The sequence below is a fragment of the Dermacentor variabilis genome, chromosome 6, assembly GCF_050947875.1.
Source record: "Dermacentor variabilis isolate Ectoservices chromosome 6, ASM5094787v1, whole genome shotgun sequence".
Taxonomy (NCBI): Eukaryota; Metazoa; Arthropoda; class Arachnida; order Ixodida; family Ixodidae; genus Dermacentor; species Dermacentor variabilis.
In genome coordinates, this window is record NC_134573.1 from 178,187,861 (window position 1) to 178,211,231 (window position 23,371).

A 23,371-nucleotide genomic window follows, 5' to 3' on the forward strand; every position below is an offset into this window, starting at 1 on the left:
TGGCGCGCTTACTGCGAAGTGCCGCTTCGCAAGGTTTGACAGGCGTTATATGTTGACAAGTTACAGACTTAATTCGACGACCACGAGCGAATCAAGCTCACTTGAAGATTACGTTAAACAAAATAGAGGCCGTTTAAAAGCCAAAATACAGGCCTTTCAGAACACACAGCGTAGGTTTATTATGCGTGTGCCAAGCCAACCCTGGAGGTCGAGGTACAGGTCCTGGCTATGGGCGTGGCCCATTTGATCGCGACCGCGGTAGAATCAACGCTGAGCAGAATGTCGGAAACGCACACCTCCGCCTGGACCCGGTGGTACTTGCACATTCACGACAAAAGGGCCACGCACACCTAACGCCCCCTCCCCCCCTCCCCCCCCCCCGTCTCAGGCCATCACGCAGCCACATACCAGCCTTTTGAATGTATTCATAGAAGCAAACGCATACATTTAGGGCCCTAGCATTCATTACACAATGCGTGCTTCGTTCGTTGATGGACATTGAAAGATTGCCGCATATTTGATAGCCGTGGGAATTCTTTCTTCAAGATTGGTAGCTGCTGGAATTTTTTCTTTCTTTTTTAATCAGTTCCATTCTTCAGAGCTGCAAGCGATGCATTCACAAAGTGAGGAAAAAATGCGGGTACGCATCTTGAATGAGCCCGAACGTCGTACGTGCCCACCGCATGAATGGAAAGTCGACGCCGCCACCGCTCACGAGAGCAACCTGCCAATTCGGTGCAGCCGAACCGACTCAACCGAGGGTGTCGGGGGTCTTTTGTCGGCGAGACCCTGTTCATTACCAGCTAATCGAAGACCTGGCTGCGTAGGGTCCTCGTGTCGCATGACGCAGCCGTCGGCGAGCGTTATTTTCGACGCATGTGCCACGCCGAGGAAAGGCGCAGCTCGACCCGCGAGAGACGACGAGTCATGCGTGCTGCCGCCAGGGCCGAAAAGGGCGAGGACGAAGAGGGGGCGAGCTTCACCCTCTCCCGTCCAGGGACCTCCCCTCCTGCGCGAAAATGGACCTACCCCCAGCGCGCCTGCGCGCTGAGTTCCTTGGAAGGTCAATCGACGAGTTTGGCTAGTAGATTAAGCACGAGGCAGAAAGGCTGGAGGCTCGTCGTCGGCGCAGGATCGCCCTTTCGCATCAGCACACTTCGAGCAGCGGCCACAGAACGCAATGGGTGAAAACTCCAACAACAACACGCAGAGCATTGCCGACTACCTCGCGCAGCTGCTGAAGGACAAGAAACAACTGGCAGCTTTTCCCAATGTTTTCATCCACTTGGAGAGGCTGCTGGACGAAGGTGAGTTTGCGCCGACGCTGGGCTACAACAGCCGCTGTCTTCGTGAGATGTGCGGTCTACCTTAGGCCTAAACAACGAGTACGGCAAAAACATCCAAGTGCTTCCACCTGCTCCTTCGTTGAAGAGGCCCGAACATGCCGTCGACGAGTTCTTCGATTTCGTGCGGAGATGGTCTCCGTTGCTATGTGTGTGGTGGAATCCGTTCCGCCCCTTGTCATTTCGGAGGCAATGGTTTTGGTTGACTCTGCGTATTGGTGCTGCTTCGTGGTCTTTGTGCCGGCGACCCGTAGTCGCGACGGTGTGTGGCTACTTTTTGCCTGGCTAAGCCAGCGGAGCTTGCGACAGCGTCGAAATGAAGCGCATTCCGACGCTTGTAAGCCTACTGACAAGTGACGCCATGTTGGATTTCTCTCCTGCATCGCAGTGTGCCCGCCGGGCGCATCCAGGAATTTTTCGGATGCCTTTGTGGATTTCCGCCGTTTCTCGGGACATTTAGGTAAGAGGGAACTTGTGCACTGCTTGCGAAGACGTTGTTCAGTTCGCAAACCTCTTCCATAACACCAGAAATGCTGACATGCCCGGCAGGTGAATGGCTGTGATTTGGATAGCCATCCATGGTGCACCTGTTCAGATGGGGCTTGCGGAGCTGTTGTGCTGCCAAGCGACTCAGTGGTCCTGCGGTACCTCGTATCTGAAAAGGCTTCATTTGGTTGGCGAAGTTGAGGGCGTTGCGTTAGTGTAAAGTTGCCTTCATATCCATAGTTTCCAGCCTGTCGGCATTAGCGGCATGTCCGATTGGTGTCAGAGGCTTTCGCCTAGCAGCCGAGCTGCTTCACGATCATTGTGTCCATTAGGCGGTGCTAATCAACTCGGTCTCTCCACCATAATGTCCACTTGCGCATTGCCTGCCGTCCTGGGCCCAGACGTCGTGCATCCCGATTAAAGTCAGAAACAATAACCATGCTTTAAAATTGCGTACCGCCAGCCAAGGCCGACACGCACGCAGTGAAACGTGCCGCTGACATGCGCGCGCCTGCTTTTTCAAGCATGACCGAGCAGCACTTGTTCGTCAGCTTGCATCCCAGGTGCAGCTTCGGATGCCGTCGCTCGTCTCCGCCGCGGCGGAATGCTTGTTCATTCGATTGTCGACAGTGCATCCTTTTCCTCTCGCGTAAATCAGCACGACAGGTTTCGCCGCCGCTCAATGGCCAAACCATCCGACCAACAATTCTCACGCATGCATTGTTGTCGAACTTGTTCGTTGCACTGTGTTTTGAAGTTGTGGAGGCTGTATTGCACTGTTCACGAACAGAATGAGTAGACTTTCGTCCTCACTTCATGGTGATTCGTGTGCGCGTGCTTGAATTTCTTACACGTATGAAGCAACCCTTATTGCGCTCTTGCGCCATCGGATTAGACTTTAAATGAAAACTGACTGTGTCAGTCGGTATAGTGATGCACTGCTTGCCCTCTGTCATATCGCGCCCTGCGGTTTGCGATACTCGGATCGAGGCGATTTGGAAGTAGACATGACGTCATCGCTGGCGCGAGAAGACTTGATGCGGAAGGATGCCAAAATCGGCCACTTCATACAGTTAGCTGCGCTGCGAAATCATCTGGTGTTTCGTTGCTTGTTTTGCCACTTCTAGCGCGTCATTGTTTTTGACGTCTGAGCATTCGCGTCACGCGTACGCACTGTGGGCTTCGTGCTTACTCAAGCCTGGCAGCTTGGCCTAAGCACAGCTGTTTCTTTGAACGCTAATGTGGGCAGACGTGCTACACCAGGAAACCGTCCTCCGAATCGCTTGAGTGCGCCAGTGCACTCTTCGCACACGGGTACAACAGCAGAGCCTCACATGGTGCAATATTGCTTGCGATTTCGCAGATGCGGCAAATGTGCCACGGCCTCTTCGTACGTGGATTTTTCCATGTTAGGAGGCGTTGAACGCCGCCAAATCGCACGTGGCGTGGGCAAGGAACCAATGACAATGCGGATCGTCAGTCGTGACGCTGCCTGCTTAATTTTTGTCTGGATAAAGCAACAGCTTCACGCATGAAAAGCGTGTCAAGAGGAATTTCTAGTTTTTGCTTTCTACTAGGTAATAAATATACACAGATGTTTAATAATGTTTCACAGTAACAAAAATGCACTGTAATATAATGCGTAGATACCCACAAACCTCCTCACACACACATATTGTGTTCATTTGACCTTCTTGATCAAATATCCAATTCAGCACGTTTGAATGTGCGGATTTTTATTTAAATTGTGTGCACATATTCATTTGCTGCAATAGTTCTTAAGTAGATGTTGGAGCATTCTAAATGCACACAAGTTCGATCAAGGTGCTTGTTTTATGTTCAATGCAGAGATCAGCAAGGTCCGGTCATCTCTGTTCCAAATCAATGGCATGAAAAAAGAGCCCTTGGTGCTTCCTGATGGGATAGGACCGCCAGTAAGTCGGTCTGAAAAAGTCTATGTGCCTGTCAAGGAGCACCCTGATGTAAGTTATCAGCTTTTCTTACAATGTTGCTTTAAGGATAGATGTTCATGTAGTTTTGATTGCATATATACCATTATGTTCATTGCTCAGGTCGTGGAAGTAAAATTCTAGTGCTTCAGACATCCCATTTCAGCTTTTGTCTTCTGTTGGTAGAAAATTTCTATTGGAGCAACAAGTCCTGCTTGGCGCTTGCTCTATGGGCCACCAGAGCAAGTCCTAGAAAATGAACAATTTATGGCATTATCTACATGTGTGTGCATGCCTGCACAAAACCTCAGTTGGGTGTTGCGGGAAGCATGAGGTCTGATTAGATACCATGGAGTGCCTTGTGAAGTGTGTATTCTTGTGTACAAGTGGCAGCTGCTTGTTTGGCAAGGTCTTGTCAGGGAAGTGCTTATAAAGCTATCTTGCCTTTTGCTTTACCACTTAACTGTGCATCTGATTTTCTGCTTTCATGTTTTCAATGCAGGAACTTTGTGGCTGCATTAAATTTGCATGTAATCAGCACAGTACACGTTGAAGTGTAAACTTGCCAGACGAGCAGTTGCTTCTGTTAAACTTTCTGGAGAGTTCCAAAGCTTCTGATCTCATACCTTTAATAGGAGCCTGTGCACAGCAGTGAAGAGCTGCAGAATTGGGCCTATAGAGATGTGAAGAGAAATTACACGAGCTGTATATAAGTTACCCTTCTACAATACTAAAAGAAACCCATATTACCATGCGGAAAGGCCAGAAAAAATACAAAATGGCATCGGTGGTGATGCCACTTTCGAGTTTCTGCACCAGCTCGCTACGATGTCATTTGCCTTTGCCTAGTCAATCTCTTGTCCCTAATGCACTACATTGTATTCTAAGGGATCCAAACACATATCCTAGGGAGTTTCAATAACTTTTATGGAGCCACAATCAATATGAAAAAAAAATAGAAATCTGTGGTTTTTCAATGACTTGCTTGCATTGGGGTTTCGGTACTAAAATATAAAAATGGAGTTGTTTTATTTTCTCATAACCAAACTATACTGTAAACTTCACTAAAATAGTTTGTCTAAACTGATTTGTGTTTCTCTTTAGTATTCCTTAGAGGCCTCAAATGGCCAAAATTAATTTGGAGGACCTTGTACCCTCCCGTGTAGCTTTTAGACATCAAATCATATTGATTACTATTACAGTTGAATTTCTGGCTGATTACATACTCTTAGTAAATAGTGCTGCTTGGACATGTTGAGCCTGACTGTTAAGCCTGTCATCATTTGAATGCCTGTCTTGCCTTGCAGTACAATTTTGTTGGGAGAATCTTGGGTCCTCGGGGTATGACGGCAAAGCAGCTTGAGCAAGAGACTGGCTGCAAGATAATGGTTCGGGGCAAAGGTTCCATGCGGGACAAGAAAAAGGTAATGTGGCTCTCCTCACGTGCTTGGAAAGTTTTAAGTCGCCCTTTGCCATGTGCTTTCCATGAATTTTCGTGTTCAAGTATTTTTTCTTGCCTTGCAGTTGTGGCCTTAGTGTCATTTGTTGGTGAATGTGGAAGCAAAATGTAGAAGCCAGCATTTGTGTGGCACAGTTCAGACTACACATAAATTTCTCAGGCTTTCTGACAGTCTCATACTGGTGTCGCACAGAGAGCTTTTGATTGCAGTCAAGCATCTGAATTGAATTTCTTCATCACAATTTGCTGCTTTGCTCAGGCTGAGGAAAGGACAGATGGTTTCCAGCAGAACGCACCAACGTGTACAGAAAGGGACAACACACGCTGCACACAGCGTGTCGGTGCGTTCTGCTGGAAACCACTTGTGCTATGTGCAACCAACCTCGGGCAAAAGCTACTGAGGAAATGAATTCATTGCGATTGAGAAATTGGGTCCAGATTGAGCTGAATCGATATTGAAAGTGCCCTGTTTGACACTGGTATTAAGTACACATCTCAGGTCAGTTGGGTTAATATGGGCCAACAACCAAGCAACCTAACTTTGCAGTATGGCCTGCAAGCAACGGAAGGATGCCAGTCGACGAAACTAGTTCTTATAAAATAGGCTGACTTAAGTTAAAATTCCTTTTTAGTATGTTGCATATATATGAGTGGGGTTGAAGATTAATATGCAGAACACAAGGATAATGATGAATAGATTGGCAAGGGAACAAAAGTTCAGGAGCGCCAGTCAGCCTCTAGAGTCTGTGAATGAGAATGGTTACCTAGGTCAACTAATCGCAGGGAACCCTGATCATGAGAAGGAAATTCATAAAAGAATAAAAATGGGTTGGATCACATACGGCAGACACTGTCAGCTCCTGACTGGAAGCTTACCATTATCATTGAAAAGGAAGGTGTACAATCGGTGCATTTTACCGGTGCTGACATATGGCGCAGAGACTTGAAGATTGACGAAGCTTGAGACCAAGTTAAGGACCGCGCAAAGAGCAACGGAATGAAGAATGTTAGGCGTAACATTAAGAGACAGAAACAGAGCGGTTTGGATCAGAGAGCAAACAGGTATAGCTGATATTCTAATTGACATTAAGAGAAAAAAGTGGAGCTGGGCAGGTCATGTAATGTTAGTGCAGCTTAGATAACCGGTGGACCATTAGGGTTACAGAATGGGTACCAAGAGAAGGGAAACGCAGTCGAGGACGGCAAAAGACTAGGTGGAGCGATGAAATTAGGATATTCACGGGCGCTAGTTGGAATCGGTTGGCACAGCACAGGGTTAATGGGAGATCGCAGGGAGAGGCCTTCATCCTGCAGTAGGCATAAAATAGGCTGATGACGGTGCTATTGATGATGATGATATCTATACACATTTTTGAGATGACATTTTGTGAAGAGTGGGGAAATGAGATTGAACATGTGTAGCTGTTATTAGTAACAATACCATCTCACACTAAGAAATAATGGTGATAGCTTTTGGGCTGGATTTGGTAATTTGTCTAGTTAAGCAATTAGATGCAAATTGACAATGTGGATACTTATAGATAAAATGTTAATTGTATTTTTTAACTATGTAATGCGAATGCCAGAAAGCCCCAAAAAGGCTATTGGAGATAATCTTACAGACAGTGAAAACAAAATATGCTTTTTATGAATGTTCATTAACAGTTACAAACGCTAATGTAATTCATTGCTTTAATGTCTGCAAATTTTATTTGAGATTTTATTTGTGTGGAAAATTGATTGTGCTTGGGACAAACCTGCCACTCTGTGCCTGTGGGAAATAATTTTGAAATATCCTTTCTTTGATTTGCAGTATTTGTCAAAGCCACAAATGTTGTAGGTAGAAAAATAAGTTTTAAATTGGCCATAATTTGAATCCAGATGCCTGCCATGGTGCTTAGTGGTTATAGCCTTCTGCTCCTGAACTCAAGGTCAGGGATTTGATTCCCGATTGGCAATGCCCACATTCCAGTGAGGGTGGAATGCACGAATGCCTGTGTACCATGCTTTGGGTGCACGTAGCTATCCCCAGGTGGTCAATATTAGTCTGAAGCCTGCAGCATCCCTTACACCTTGTGTGGATTTAGGACACTAAACTCCATAACTTGAATCCACACTCCATGAGTGACTGACAGCATCCTCTAAGTCCCTCTACATTTCTTGTGCGTATTAAGATAATCTTTTTCCAGTGCATAGTAGTGTTCCTGTTCAAGAGTTATTGTCCATGCAACTCATCCTCTGAACATGGCCTAGGCTGATTATAAGGGCTGTAACCCAAGTTATTTAGGTAGTATACTAGCACACTAGCATTCCAGCTTAGCTGAATATTTTTGCATTGCTCATTGCGTGATTTGTCTTGAGGCTTTTCAATAATTCTGGAATGTGCAGTGCTCATGTTGAACTGTCAGAAATAACAGCTTTGACCTGTTCTAGCAGCTAACCTCTTGTGTGATGTTCTTTCATGCTTTCATGCACAGGGCTGAAGTGAGTATTCTGCATTCATCCCACTCTTATGTTTCCATCGCAACGTATTGCTCACTGAATAACGGCAATGCCTGCGGTTGCACATTTCGCAGGGTGCATTTTCTGGCACCATTAGAAGTGCTCATAATTATGCCACTTCCTGTATAACATGGCTTTGGGTTCTGTTGCATTCAACTGTGGTTACACTTGTTGGGGGCACTTGTGGGCTGCATGCACCATTCAGGCTTTCTGTTTGTGCTGCATGTGCTTTAACATAATTTGTTCTGAGTGTGATGGCTTTTGTTGACTGCCTTGCACAACTAACTTGCCAAAACAGGATTATGTACAGTGCTGGAAAATTAACAGTACTCGTCATATTAACATACTGCATTCAAAGACATTTTACTGCAATCAGTCGTTAAATATTTAGGAACTTGGATTTGTCTGTCAGTGCATACGTAACATGCTAATTTCAAACCTTGAGTGGTCTACATAAGGCAAACTTGAGTTGAGTCGACTAGGAAGGGAGACAATGTCAACATTGGAAGATATGATCTGCAAGTTTTTCAAAGACAGAAACTGATCCTCTTTGGTGCCACAGTGGAGTAATTGTCGGTGGGGAGAAAACAAAGCTCGCACAGAAGCTGTTGCAGAATTGAAGCATGTTGTAGAAGCCCATGCAGAAGCAGTGAGAACGGGAGTACCAAAATAACCTCAAGTTAACTGCTTGTCGCAGTAAATTATTGCAGTGAGTGTCGTTCTTTTGCTGTGCTGCTGACACCTTTTACTCTCTTCATGTCATAATGTGCTGAAGTGCATGAGATAATACACTAATGCATGTGAATAAGGCTTTTACTCAATTGAATACAAATCTGCAGATGACACAAATGTATGAATGGAATATTTTTTCCATAGCATCAAAATGCAGGTTAGTTTTCAAATTGGTTTGGGTGCTAGTACACTCGCCAAGAACATGTGCCAAGAACCGCTAACAGCGATGCACATTTTACTGACATGTACACATTGAAACACACAAGATGAAAATCTTTCCACAATTTATATAAATTGCATGCACCTTTACATGCCATAGTTTTGGGATATGGTCCACTATTGCCATTACCCGAAGTGCTTAAATTTTTAGACACTGGCATTTTACGCAATCAAAAGAGCAACAGTTTTTGCTGTTTCTAAATTTGATTTTATAAGACCTTGTGGTTGGTTCAGCATGGCCTTAGTTGCTTTTGTACTACTAAACCAAATTTAACTAACTCGCTGTACAGTAATTTTATGAGATTTGCTGAAACAAGAATGTGAAGGTTTATGCAAGCAGCATAACTATTTCTTGTAGTAGTACTTCCATTTTGAAAACTAGTTAAAATTGAAAGGAATTGCAAATACCAATATAATTTATTTCCTATTTGAATGTGTTTTTGCACACCTCTTAAAATCCATGGGAACTTCTTTTTTGCTCAGTCATATGTAATCAAGGTAGTGGGAGAACCAGCCTTGGAAACTGCTTCACTTGAAGTACTGCATACATTGTACTCTTAAAGGTGCATGTAATCTGTATGGTGGCTCTGCAAAAGGTGGGAAGAAGTGTGGATGTGGTTCAGGATCCAGCATATATTGAGGAGCAAATGCGTTCCACAGGTGCATGCTTTCCTGAAGTACTGTTTCAGAATGGGGTGTACAGCAGAAGACATGCACAAGCACTGACTTAGCAATGACAGTATTCATTTGTGGCTACTGTCAATTTAATTCTGTATTGTCAGGCCAGTTTTGGCAAATGTGAACCAGGCATATTACTTGGCATGCGTGAGGAACGAGTGACAACCGCTCGTGTGGTTCATTATGCCACTGTTAATGCACCCATAGGAGGACATGAACAGGGGCAAGCCAAACTGGGAACACCTCAACGACGATCTTCATGTGCTCATCACTTGCGAGGACTCCAGCAACAGGGCAGAGGTCAAACTGCAGAAGGCAGTGGATGAAGTTCGCAAACTACTTGTACCAGTTGTGAGTTCTTAGTCTCTCTTTGCGGCAGCATATTGCATTGTGTGGCAAGTACGGATTGATGAATGGTTGGCCTTGCCCTTTTGCCAGACTGAAGGTGAGGACGAGTTGAAGAAGAGGCAGCTCATGGAACTTGCCATCATAAACGGCACGTACAGGGACAGCAGCACCAAAGGAGTCGGTGAGTGATGCCTTATTTAGGCTCAGCTGAGAATTGAGACACAATCATTGTAGATATGGACTATTTGAGACACGATAATTGTGGATATGGACATAGTATTGGCTCACACAATTGGCAGCTGACTATGTAAATCACTTCGGTTACAGGAAATGGCAGTTAAAATGTGCTTGGCACAGATGAGCTTTGCATTTTGTTACTTGTCATGTCATTTTTTAAATAATTGCTGCTTTCAAGGGGCATTCTACAAGTGGCTAAAACATGTCACTATCATGGTGTAAGTGCAAAGGTTGTGCGTGATATCAGAATTGAATACATTAGTGGTTCAATGAGAATTCAAATTTCAGAAATGGGAAGTATGGAAGTTCATTGAAGGCACATGATCAAAGTGATATGCCTAACTGTTATTGGATACACCGTCCTATTTGTTAGATGTAATGGTTCTTTTCAATGTGTATTACGATCAACATAAAGTTGATGTAGAGGCAGGGCGAATTAGCACAAAGGGAGCACCAACAGTGCTGTGGTAGCCCTTGCTGTATGGTGGTGGATAGCAACGTTTTGTATGCATGTAAATTTGCAAGTATCCTGGTGTCCCAAATGGCTGTTTATCACTACAATAACATATTTTCACAATTGCATACAAACTTTACATGATTGGTGTCGAACGTTCTTCATGCCATTTCAAGCATGGAATCTGACACTGCCTGTTTCCCATTTCCATGCCATATTTAAATACTGGGCAAGCACAAAGCTGGATAGGGGCAATTCTATGCAACAGTAGGCTGCAGTGTACTTGGAGTATGAGACCATATGAAGTCCATGACTGCCATATGAAAACCACAATGTGTGAAGTCTATGGTGTCACTTATACCTCCCTTTAGCACCTAGCAACAGGTATTAGGCAACAAGGCACCTGTCTGTAGAATTACTCGTTAGTTAAATCTGGGTATGCTTAGATGTCTGATGTTTGTGATGTACATCCAAAGGCAGTACAGTCAAGACGGGGCACTTGTTTTATCTTCTATTCAAATCGCTTTTCATGAGCCGGGCACACATTTCTGCATGCATGCAGTGCTTGTAAAACAGCACATTGCATAGCTATAATACTTGCAGTTTAGATTTTCTCCTTGAACATGGCAACTCCATGGTGTAACATTAATGCCAGTGCAGCTGTGTCTGAGTTAGGGTGTTATTGTAAGACCATCAGTTATCAAAACTTCTAGCTATGGCCAATCTCCAACGTTTTATACATAGCTGGCAAGTACTCTTTCCACAAGGCACTGACTGTCGAAACCTGAGAAAATCTCTCAATGCTCGATATTATGTCACCTCAAATTTGATTACCTAAATGTAGACATGTTTCTGAAGGTGTCCCAATTTTTGTTAAGAGTAAACTAAATCGCACTGACTAGTTCTGCATCATGTGTAGTCGGGTACAGCTGCGAGTCATTGCCCAGCCTGTTTGGTTCCTTGTCTTTTGCTACCGTTCTCATAATTATTTAGATTCTCTGTCCACTTTATCAGTTTGTGGCAGATTGGAGTGCATGAAAATGGTGAAACAACATAGTAGAGTGACAATACACAGGCAATACTGCAGAGAAGCCTGTTGGCAGAAAATTTGGCAGTTCAGGATGTTTAATATTAAATAGGGGTGAGGGATTATTCAAAACTTAGGAATAATATTGACTATATTAAATTTTAATATTTGCATTCAAATAAAGACACTAGGTATTTGAAAATTTTTGAATATTCGATTGGTTACGAGTATTCTAAACAAATCAAATATATTTTAAGTTGTCTGGGAGGGAACAAACGTGGTTTTTACTATCTAATCTGGCAAAGTGCGATGTTGTGCTGAATTTTGCAATAATTTTATGCTGCTGACGAAGTTTCACCTGCAAGACACTCTTAGCCACTGAAGGTCTAAGCTTTGCAGAAAAGCCAGCCTCAATAGCAAAAGGCACAAGTTTGCAAACAGCAGGGGTGCATTCTTTTGCAAGTTCCAACCCTCATCCTGAGCAAATTGCTTGGCAGCAAATGCAATGTGTGATGGATGGTCAAATTTACAGGAAAAATTTACGGGAAATTGATGCTACAATAAAGCACAGGTTGGCGAGAAGAGACAACTAGCGGAAACTACTCAGTTTTCCAAAGCTAACATGAGCCACATGCCCAGTGATTTACTACAACGGCTTACTACCATATTTACTCGATTCTAAGCACCCCCTTTTTTTTCATGATCACGATGCCCAAAGTGAGTACTTAGGTTTGACAAATGTAAAATGACCCCCGCCCCCCTCTATTCGCGGCAATGCCTCGATGAGATGGGTGCGAGTAATAACATTTTTAAAAAGATGCCTAGGTGCAAGCAGGGAACCTACTGCTTATGTGGGTTCGCAAAGCAACGCGCACCCGCAATGCCCGTGAAACATTTAGAGCACCACCGATACCAGGCCCACATGACAGACAACACGCTGATAGTTATTGAGGTCGCTTTTGGCCAGTTTTGGGAGGGGCTTAGTTTTTGCTGTTCTGTGCCACCATCTGTCGTGTAGTTTTGGGACACAGCAACACAAAACATGGCTGCCTGGATCAGCGCACGGCAATGGGGAACCTCCACTGCACACGCCAAGCTAGGTGGCGCTGGAGATGCCACCTCAGGCTCCGATGGCTCCAGTTTGCCAACAGAGTGAGAAAGCGAGCTCGGCAGCTTTGGCTATGTGCTCTTTAGTGCAAAGAAGGGGGTGCTTAGATTCACGTGCAAACTATTTCCAAATTCTTTTGCAAAAATAGCGGGGGGTGCTTAGAATCGTGAAAATATAGTAGTTTAATATTTTTACCTATGACAGTGTAATTGCAATGTTCCAACATCATGTTAAAATAAACCAGCTTGCTAATAAATGCATGTGCATATCATTATTCGATGCTAAGTATTTGTGTTCAATTCATATTAGAAAATTTTGATATTCACACACCCCTAGTATTAAACAGTACAACAGCATGATGGAAAACAAGATGCACACAATACTGTGTGCATCTTGTCTCAGTCTTCATCTCAAGCTGCGCTGTTCTGTGCTACACATCCTGTACCAACAAGCCCAAATCTTTACACTATCAAGCCTAGGATAGTTGCAGTTATAACTTCAATAACTGTCGATATACTGTCGATAACTGTCTTATAACTTATACTGTCTTATAACTGTCTTATACTTATAACTGTCGATATTTTCCAATTGCATAAACTAGATCTTGCACAAAGAGAAAATCTGATATGAAACCTCCTTATGTTAAAAGGGTTCTAAACCACCTCTCGGGCTAGATGAAAAAAAATCTGCAGATTGCATATGCTGCTGTGAACATCTCAACCAAATTTTGCAGTCGTGCGTGGCGCGTGGAGCTTGCAAATGGAGCACGAAATTGCCTTTCTCTTAAACTCTCTTTTTAACAGAAGCCTGCTCCTCGCTCTTTTCTAGATGCTTTATTTCGTAATATAGCATTCCCATACATGGCTGCTATTGCCCAATGACTGACATCAATCAAGAAGGGTGTTTGGATCAGTGCACTTCTTCCTACTGTTACTGTATATTTATTGGTGCAATTTAAGAAACAGGCTGAAGTAATTAAAGATCTGCTTTCGAATTTCGATAATTGTGTTCTTCCGGAAGAAAATGACTATCCTCTACTCACAAGCAGCCGCCCACGTGAGAACTGAACTTTTGCCACCCTGCTTATTGGTGTCATGGCCATCGAGTTTTGCTAATTTCGACTAGTTTTGAACACTCATCTAGCCTCGTGTCACATGAAACTTCAGGTCAGACCGCACACATGCTCGCCAGCGCACGCTCACTCCCAATCGCTCCTAGTTAGATGGCTTGGCAGACTTCGCTTTGTAATGAGAGGGCATCAAATTGCACAAGTTGGATGTGCTAATATCCATCGGTCAAGCTGGTGCAGCACAAAGTGGGTCTGCACCACGTATCACAGCCAGACAGGAGCTTATGAGCGCATGCGTGCACTCAAGCCTTGTCGAGCACAGAGCAAATGCTGTAGTTGCATGTACCTACAGTCTGCCAAGTAGCGTAGATACCGCGGTCGCCGCGGGGTGCTGCAACGAGTCTGCTGGCTGAGCGCACTGTGCCAATCTGAGGACAACCGCATTTGGCGCTCGCAGGTGCCAAAATCGAAAGTAGTGGCGTCTACGTGAACAACCAAAATGAAATTTTAACTACGTCCTATGGTGACGTTCGGTAGGCGGCGTATTGTGGGCTCTCCACCGTAGCCCATGTTACTTTGTGAATTTGACTTCTTCGAACAATTTCAACAGAAGTAACAAGTTTGTAACCTCAACAGCACATGTTGATTCATTCTGTCTGCTTGCACTATATTGAGTGCAGCTTGCAGAACCCCAATATCTGCCTTTTGTTAGAAACTTCACATTTTTGTTGATTAAAATTTTGTGAGAATATTTTTGTCGTATAGCCAAAATCATGCAAATATAAGTTGTAGGAAGACATTGGCCTAGCAGTCAACAAAATTTTTTGATAATTTAAGTGTATTTGAATGAGTACCTAATCTGCGCAGTTATAGTGTGTAAGTGATACTGAGTTACTGTGCAAGTGATACTGAGTTGTGCAGAATAATATAAACTGTGATGACCAGATGCAAGAGCATTTTAGTGCAAGCTGCAGTCATTGCATGCAGGAATCTTCGGTGAGCATTCTGGAGATCCATTTTCACATTATCTTCAGTCAACTACAGGTTTTGACTAAGCTTGTGTAAATCGTGGAGAGTGAAGCCTATACCCACATTTGTATGAGTGTTTTGTTTGAAATGGGGCAGCATGCATTGGCCTTCTCTATACCACCCTGTCCTCTTGGTGTGTCTGACAGCTTGCATTTCCTCCACCTGTCACATGCGGCTGCCATTTTTGTTGTGTGCCTTGTGTAACATGGAAGGTGCCTCTCTCACCCAGGTCTCGTTTTTGAGAACAGCCCCTTTGCTAAAGCCTCATTCACTCTTGCAGGTAAATGCTCACCAACCTTGGTTGCCTTCAGTGCCTTGCATTTGAGTTTTTCTTTCTTGCCTTCTCTTTCTTGCACACAGCGCCCACAGCCATGGGATTGGCCTTGTCTGCTGCTGATGCACAGCGATTGATGGCAGGCGGCCCTCCGCCACCAGTGGCATTGGCTTCTCCAATGCGCGCCCAGTCTACACCACTTGGAGCGCCCCTGATATTATCCCCCCGTGGTCTGCCTGTGGGTCCCCCTAGCGCCCTGCTGAATGGCTCTGGCCCACCACCGCCTCTCATAGCCCCAACAGAAGCGGGCCTACTTTACGCAGCATATCCTGACTATCATCAGTATGCAGCGCTCACGTCCCCTCTGCTCGCCGAGTATGCTCCTGACCACTCCCCAGCCGGTGGGTTGTTTGGACGATGAGTGTTCCCTCTCCCTCGTGACTTCCCCTTTCTCTTTCGGGTTTTCTGGTCCCAAACATCCGCCCACTCTCGTGCCGATGGCAAGGCCCAGCTTTGCTCTTTGTTCAGGTGCATCCTCATTCTTAGCAGAGCCTTTTGCCTGCTGGTGCATGCATCACTTTGAACAGTTGCAACATGCAGAGGGCTGTGTGACAAAAGTCACTTGGATATGGTTTGAGTCCACTTTGTTGAAACTTCGTTTGTTTATGGCTTCCGCTCTTTGCCTTATTTTTCTACAGTCTTTCCTTTTTTGACATGTTTGAGCTTGTCAAACTGGAGAGTGAAAGGTTCTTTCCCACTGAAATGCAACTGACTTTATAGGATTCCTGCCATCTTCTGGTTGTTCATTATTGTGCGTACAATACACAGCTTTGTTAAATGTAGTGTGCTGTAATGAAACCATCTGGTTGACAAAGCCTTGCTGCACCTTAAATTGGCTTGTTTGATCCATGTTGGGAACTTTTTTTCTTTTTACTTATCCGTCATTGTTTGCTAGCCTGACAGGCCACCTTCGAACAGGTGTTTTCCCTGCACGGCTGTCTGAGAATTCAGCCTCTTGCTGCATCCAGTGTTGGTGCTTTTAACTGTGGGATGGTTGCTTAGATGGCAACTTGTTTTTCTGAGGTACTTCGCCGTTTTGTTCCCAATGAGCCTCAAGTCAAACAAGTGGTGAATATCACTCTAAATGCAATGTGGAAATCCACCAAAGTGTGACACTTCCAGATAATCATTCCATATTTTTCTTTTGCCAGGCAAAGCCTTGTTCAAGTGTTCAGGAGCGTAAAGAAGTGCAGGTTTGCATGTGGTGTAGATTCAGGGATGGACATTCCAGCATACCTCTTTCTTAGCCACTTTCACCACACATACAGGGGCATTTCAAAGACACGTTTGTTTCTCCCTCGCATCCAGCTTCAAACCAATGTCACTTGTGCAACTTAATTTTGCCATGTTTGTGTGTAGCATGTAAATATTTGGGAGATCTTACAGTGCAGGGACCAGGAACAAATGTTTCAGTTTCCTTTTGCTGCCATTACTTTTTTCTTTCCCAGTCTCTGTGAATGCATTGCTTTGCCTTTTGTTTTTACACAGCTTCTGTATTGGCAAACATTGTGCTAGAAAAATTTTTTCTGAGAAGCATTTTTCCACCCCACCTAGTGAGGAATTGTTTTCCTGTGCTTGCATGGGCTTGTAGATACTATACATATGTGCGTGTTTTGTCGATGTACATACAATGAGATTCCCGTTTTTGTTGCAGTAGACAAGCATTGATGTACATATGTGCATGTGCTCAGGGGGTTGCCGACATATATTTTGTTGTACTCTAATTTATTCAGTTCCCCTTCTTTTTCTTTGCCTCTCATTGTTGCACCTGCAGTGCCTGTGTATGCCTGTGAGAAAGGAGTTGGCCATTGAGTTCTCGCCGAATTCCTGTACATGTTTTCACATGTAGTGGTTGCTTAGGTTTGCTTATGTTGTTTCAATATACCTCAAGCTTGACGGATAGCCTTTGTAATGCATTGGCACTGCTCTTCGCAGAGGCTTGCCTGGGTTGAGCTCTCGCTCTCTTACTTCATGTGCACTTGATGTTTTCTGTGTGTTGTGTCCCTCAGGAGCTTTGGAAATCAGCAAACGGGGAGCGGGTCTCAGCTGCATGGGTGGGGCTTGTTAGCCTCAATGTTTTGCGTCATGCTGGCGCGTGCAGTTGTTCTAGTCAAGTTCGAAAGCTTTTGAAGATACCTGGGTGGCGGTGAAACTTTCCTCTATGCAGCTGGAACAGCTCTCTTGCAATTAAAGTCCAATGTGGCTGCACAGAAGGCAATGTCACACGATGAACGAGCGCAGTGTCCGAGCTGAGCACGCATGCATATCCACTGTTATTTGTGTAGAGTGCTTGTAGCAAATGCCTTTTCCATTTCAGCATGTAGATATCTTTCCTGTAAACAGGAACATCTGTGCCTGCTATGTCTCACTTAACATTTACTGTCTGCTTCATCAACCTGAAATGTTCAGGTGCACTTAGCTCAACAAGTAGGTGTCTGGAACCATCTAGGCTATGCTTGTTTTTCTCCAAGAAACAGCTCCTGGGGTGGCATGCTTCGTGAGATGTGCATGACAAATTACCTTGGGGGCCACATATTGTGTGTGTTTTAACTCTGCCTGATTTCCTGACTGCCACTTCTTAGGTGCTGCAGCAAAACAACGCCGTCATTTGGCGATTCGCGAACACCCCTACCAGCGGATTGGGTCCCTATAATGAGGGCCTAACCCCAAGGTTGGTGAAATTGCTATTGTTTATCTTAGTGTCATCTCTGCTTTTTCTTTCTCATGCCCAGCTTTTTTAATTAAAGGCTAAACCAGTGCTACTGTTTCTTGATAGCTACACGACCTCTACTGGCTGCACTATGTAGGTCCACATTTTGAGAGAAATCAACAGCATTTTATCTTGCTTTCAGCTGCAACTGTACTGTTACTTGCTGTGTCAGACTTGGTCATCAAATCACACTTGCACACTGCAGTCGTTTGCAGCATGTTTCAACATTTCTTGTTCAGCTATTGCTGGCTGTTTCATCATGGCCAGGCATAGTTTGAGTTGCCAACATCTACTCTTTGTGCTTCTGCATTTTTGTTTGGAATGATCATGGTTGTCTTTAGGAGTGGGCCTTGAAGGTGAAGTGCCATTTTAGAAAGTATGATGGCAACCGTGAATTTGACTTCTGTATGTCTGATATATATATATATATATATATATATATATATATATATATATATATATATATATATATATATATATATTACACACACACACACATGCTATATACACGCGTAGTCTTGTCCTTGGCCCCTCCCCCTATTGGTTCAAAGCGAACATGCTAGAAGCACACACATTGCTCAACTTGCTGCTGCTCTTGATATGTACTTGCTCAAGGCATCCTGTGAACTTTTCTTTTTCCAAACTGGTGTTGAGCAGTGTGTCCTTCTTGTTTTGATGGATGATTTGTACATATGGTTCGTTAAGATATTATTTATATTATATTATACATATTATATATATTTGAAGAATGGAATAAAATAGACTTCAAAGCCTGCAGAGAAAGCTTCTGTGACTTTTTTTCTTTGCCATGGCACTCATGAAAAAACAATCCCCTTTCAGACATGTAACTTCTAATTTTGCAAATGTAGTTTCTGTGCACTGCTTTTCACTGACTCTGCAGCTCCCCTAGCTAGCCGCTAGGGGTTCACAAATGCATTTCACTTTTAGGTGCTTGAAGCATATCTTTGTGCGGAAGTGCTTTCTACTGCACAATAGAAATTGGGCACTAACTTGCGATGTTGCATATTTTCACACCTCTGTCTGGCTTGTTGTAATAAGCACTAATGCACTAGCACTGGATCAACCACTCTTTTACGTGTTAATCTTTTTCTCTCGGAGGAAGCCGCCTTTGCCCCTCCGTCTTACTTGCGGTGCTTCGTTTAATACCTTTCACCTGTTCTCCTTGCTTTAGTGTGCTGATATATTGGGGTTCGTCCCTACAACTGTGACACAGAATGTAGCAGTGCCTTGCGATAGTCTGTGCTTACCTCATTGTGCATCTGCCACTGATGGTTCTTTTGTCTTACTGTAGCTGCAGGTCACAAATTGTCTGTAGACAGAATTCAGGTCTCCGATTACCTTGCGCTTTAAGCTTAGCTAGACATGGGAAAGGAAAATGGCATGCTGCTTAGCTGCAACATGTATCTACAATTTTCCATGTTGTCAGATTGCAGAGTTCAGTCAGAAAATGGCATACTGCACTCCAGTTAATGAGTATCTTGCTGCTGAGGCGCTTACTTTTTCTCCACCACTCTCCAATGCTTTGGCAAGTGCAAATAGACTGAATGCAAGGAAGACTTTTGACTGTAAGGCCTAGATGAATGGCATTGAGCCATTCATTTGGTCAGTTTTTGATAAATGCTAGCTTAGCTTTTTTTTTTCTGAGATACTGATCATGTGTCCACATAAAAAAGTCCTAGGCTAATGTTAAGAGCTAGGCATTATCATGCATCAGCTTGCAATAGGTCATGTAGCTTTGCTGAACCTTTGAAACTTAAGCTCGCAAGAAAAGCTTGCTGGAAGTACTAAGCCCCCATCTGCTGACCTGGGAACCGGTGAACCTGTGTGCGTGTGTGGTTTGTTTCTTCGACATTATTTAATATATGCTGTATGAGAACTACTACTAACAGTCTTTTCTTTCCGTTTTTTTTTTCTTCTCTCTTTCTCTGCCCCCTTTTTTTTTTTCTTCTGTTAACCCAGACTCCATCCACCACAATCTTCCGTCCGCCAAACGAAGACCACTAACCCCCCACCCACTGACACCCCTTGGAAAAGCTCGGCTGTGCTCGGACTAACGGCGGCTGCGGTGGTAAACCGACGTCCGACTACCTTCTGTTGATGGCGCTTCTTGGCACGTTGTTTGTTTTCTCTTGTATTTTTTTACCCCTTCTGCCAGTTTGTTGGCTTTGTTCTGACCATAATCTGACCAGTGGTGTAACCAGCCTTTCAGGTGCAATTGTGCTGCCAAGGGCTGGCACCCACGTGCACAGACGTGACGTGATGACCCCTACTCAGCACGTGATTATGCACACACAAATGCACTGGCAGCTTTGCGTGTGTAGTGGAACACGTTTAATCTTGCTAGCTTGGCAAGGTTTGGTCACTAATAGTGTGCAGAAGCGTGCACACCTGAAAGCTGAATTTTCTTTTAAAAGAAATTTTCATCGGCATGGCTTCAAGCATTTTAACTTGCAGTTGCAGGTGCACCTGTTTCTGTTGGCTGAATAAGCTATATTTAGCACATGTGAATTCGAATGCACACTGTGTATACCCACCCCCTATTTGTACAAAGCAGGCTGAAGCTTACCAGCACAAATTTGTATAATGCCCACGTAAGGGTTGTGTGGCTCTTAATCTAAGTACAGTAGTACCTCTCTCTGTTCTCGTGCTCCAAAATGAGGTGCAGTGAACTGATGGTGTAACAACCAGAAAATGAACAAAAAAGAAGTAAGGGTGGCAATGGGGCAGTGGTCAAAATTTTCTAACAAGTCTGCGTCAAACCACCCATGTGGAGCAGTTTTCATTTTTGAAGCATACCTGAATAGACAGTTACTAAACTGTCATATGTTTTGGTCTGGGTAGCTGGCCTACACACCACAATACTCTTTGCACCTTTTCTTGTGATGAGTGATGCACCATGTTGCTTCTGGGCACTACATTGGCTGTTGCAAGAAATTTTTTCCACAAGTTCAAACCTTCATACACACACACACACAGTAGTGCCTTATGGTTTCTCAACATTCAAGCTTGAGTCTCATCAGTGTTGCGCATGAAGTTTCAGTGGTACATCTATTCAATACTGGAAAAGTACTGGAGGAATAGAATAGTGTTTTTGTGTGCGTGTGTGCTGTTTTGCAATGTCAGCAGATGAAAACGAGAAGTTTGTTCATGATGTGTTTCCAGCCTAGGAATTCTTAGTTTTATTGTTTTTGACTGCTCATTGCAGGACTTGAGCGTGGCAGTAAGGTAGGTGTGCCGTCATTGACCCGACATGCATGAGAAGCATTCAAACTTTTGTGCAATAGCTCATTAACATCCACATTTCTGAAGAATCTCAGTGCCTTAATGGTTGACTACCACAGATTCTATCGTGCTAGGCGTTCTGCTGTTCAGCACACCTGCCTTAAGGTTGGTCACAAGTTAGGTAATGTTCCATTTTCCAGTGTTTTCAGCTGGCAAGCTAGGCATAGCATAGCAGTTTGCAATACAGGTTTTATTCGTTAGCTATAACTTTTTTTGTATGCATGAGCTTTGTTGTGTATCATCTCCCTTCTTATAAATGTTTTGTTAAGGGCAGAGTCTACTCATGTTTTTCAATTTTTCACTCTTGAGTCGGGAAGGCCCTACCCCCAAATATGCTCCTCCCGGCATGCACTGGTCCAAACTGGTACCTATGCATTTTTCACCATGCTACTTAAGTTATTTCTGTACATAATGTGCCGATTTTAATTTCAACTTTTGTTTTTGTTGTTCAGCACATCCCCTCCTGTGCACTTCTCTGGCACTTGTTCTCATATCTGAGGTAGTGACAGTGCCAAGAGGAGAGTTCATCTGAACAGCTGTGACTCTGAGGTTGTGATCAGGATGCAGAGTGCTGCTGTCGGTGTGTTCCCCCCCTCCCCCCCCCCTTTTAAAAGCACATCTTGACGGCATGGCAGCTGAGCTTTTGTTCCAATTTCTTTCCCTTGCAGCTAGGCTCTCTGCATGTTTCTTTTGGCAGCTGAAAGAGTGAAAGTTGTGCATATTCCATCTGTGCCGCTCGTTAGAAGAAAAAAATTCTACCTCTTAAGTCAGCTTTGGGAATACCTTTACATGTTCCCTTCTGCTCCTTGTGCTGTAAAAGCAGTGGAATAGCCTCTGGCACAGTGTTGAACCTGCTGGCATTTTTGCCAGAGCTGCACTTAATAGGGCCTGTACCAGCTGCAACTGGAGAAAGGTTTAATTGCCTGTCGCACAGCATTTGTTAGTGGCACGGATCTCTGCATCTTGCAGTGCGAGTACGAAAAAGGCTTCGCTGACTGGCACTGCTCCTTTCATTGGGGGCTGTTTTTGCAAATGTACATTTATGTCCTTTATTACCCAGCAAAACTACTTAATTGTGCATCTTTGTTTCATTTCTTTTTGGTGGCATGGGCATTGTCCAAGTGTTTTTGAGATTGTAGCTATTCCGCCCCCCCCCCCTTTTTCTTTCAATATTTTCATGCGCTACTTGCCAGTTTAAACATTTGTCTTCTGAATTTGTGCTCCACAGTGAGCTTTTCATTTTTAGTGCTGTCGTGAGTAAAGAATCTCATTTTCAAACAGGTCCGGACAACTTGTTTTCCATTCTTGACATGTGAAAAAGAGGTTAAAAATGTGCCAAGTTTCATAAGTGGACCACCTCATAGTGCATTCAGTTTGCACGTGCAAAATTTCTGCAAGTGCCAAAGCAGCCTCGCCATTCTTTCACATGCCTAAGTTTGGTGGTACCACCATGGACATTTTCCCCCCGTTCTTCTTGTTATTCAAAATTTTTTTGCTTGAATCAAATTTCGATTCTATCTTCTAAGTAGAAGGCACTGGTGATGCCTTTTGGCTAAATACTGAGCATTTATTCAATTGACATTATTTTTCCGAAACTGTGTACTTAATGAAGGCTTACACAAGAATGTGAGTGTGCCTGCAGCCCAGGCTCAAGTTGCTTTGTCTTTGCACTTGGATTTGCATTATGCACACTTTTGTTTTCCGCTTTCTTGCGGCTCTAAGCACAACAGCTTCAAGAATGAGCATCCATGCCTTTCGGAAGGTTTTGTATGTTTTCATAATTGTGTACTTAATTTCATTGTCTCATAGCAATAAAACAAGAATTCTCATTTTCCCCCCCTCTTTTCTGCCTCGTGAAATTCATTACACAGTGCGAGTGGCGGCCACATATTTGAAAACTGCCTGCCGGACTTGATACGTGGCTGCTTCACTACATACAGTTCAACCTGGTTATAACGAAGTATCTGATGCTAGAGTACTTTGTGTTTCACTGCTTTGCAATATGTCCAGGTAGGGATGTTAGGAGAGGCAAAAGAATATTGAGCTGAGCTATATTAGTAAATTGTCCTGCAATAGGGAACCTGGCACTTATGACAGGAGCTTGGTTAGCCAGAAGACTCGAACTGGTGGCCGACCATTGGAAGTTCCTGCACCAGCTTACTGTGTTTCGTTATGGATTTTGATGGCATCGGCTTGAATAGTTCGAGTAAAGGGCTAGTCTAAATCTAGGTTTCAAGAATTTTGCACCAAAACAGCCTAAATATGATACTACTAAATCTGTTGCCACACAGATGTACAAATACTGAGGTTTTGACTTGAAAGTTCAGACAAAGGCAGTTCTGTAGCTCCTTTCTTTGCTCAACTGGTTCATTTAATTTTGATAT

At 43.9% G+C, this 23,371-nt stretch overlaps 1 protein-coding gene across 2 annotated transcripts; it reads left to right on the forward strand.

The window, feature by feature from the left end:
* The first annotated feature begins 1,061 nt into the window (after nt 1-1,061).
* Nucleotides 1,062-22,829, forward strand: how (protein held out wings). 2 transcript variants are annotated; one of them, XM_075696947.1, is made up of 9 exons: nt 1,062-1,307; nt 3,678-3,811; nt 5,086-5,202; nt 9,576-9,719; nt 9,807-9,897; nt 14,870-14,920; nt 15,001-15,315; nt 17,557-17,645; nt 19,665-22,829. In XM_075696947.1, exons 1-8 carry the CDS (start codon nt 1,181-1,183, stop codon nt 17,625-17,627), a joined length of 1,050 nt encoding a protein of 349 aa, XP_075553062.1. In that variant the 5' UTR covers nt 1,062-1,180; the 3' UTR covers nt 17,628-17,645; nt 19,665-22,829. The 2 variants fall into 2 exon arrangements, with proteins under 2 accessions (XP_075553062.1, XP_075553063.1); XM_075696948.1 differs by lacking the exon at nt 14,870-14,920.
* The last annotated feature ends 542 nt before the right edge of the window (nt 22,830-23,371 follow it).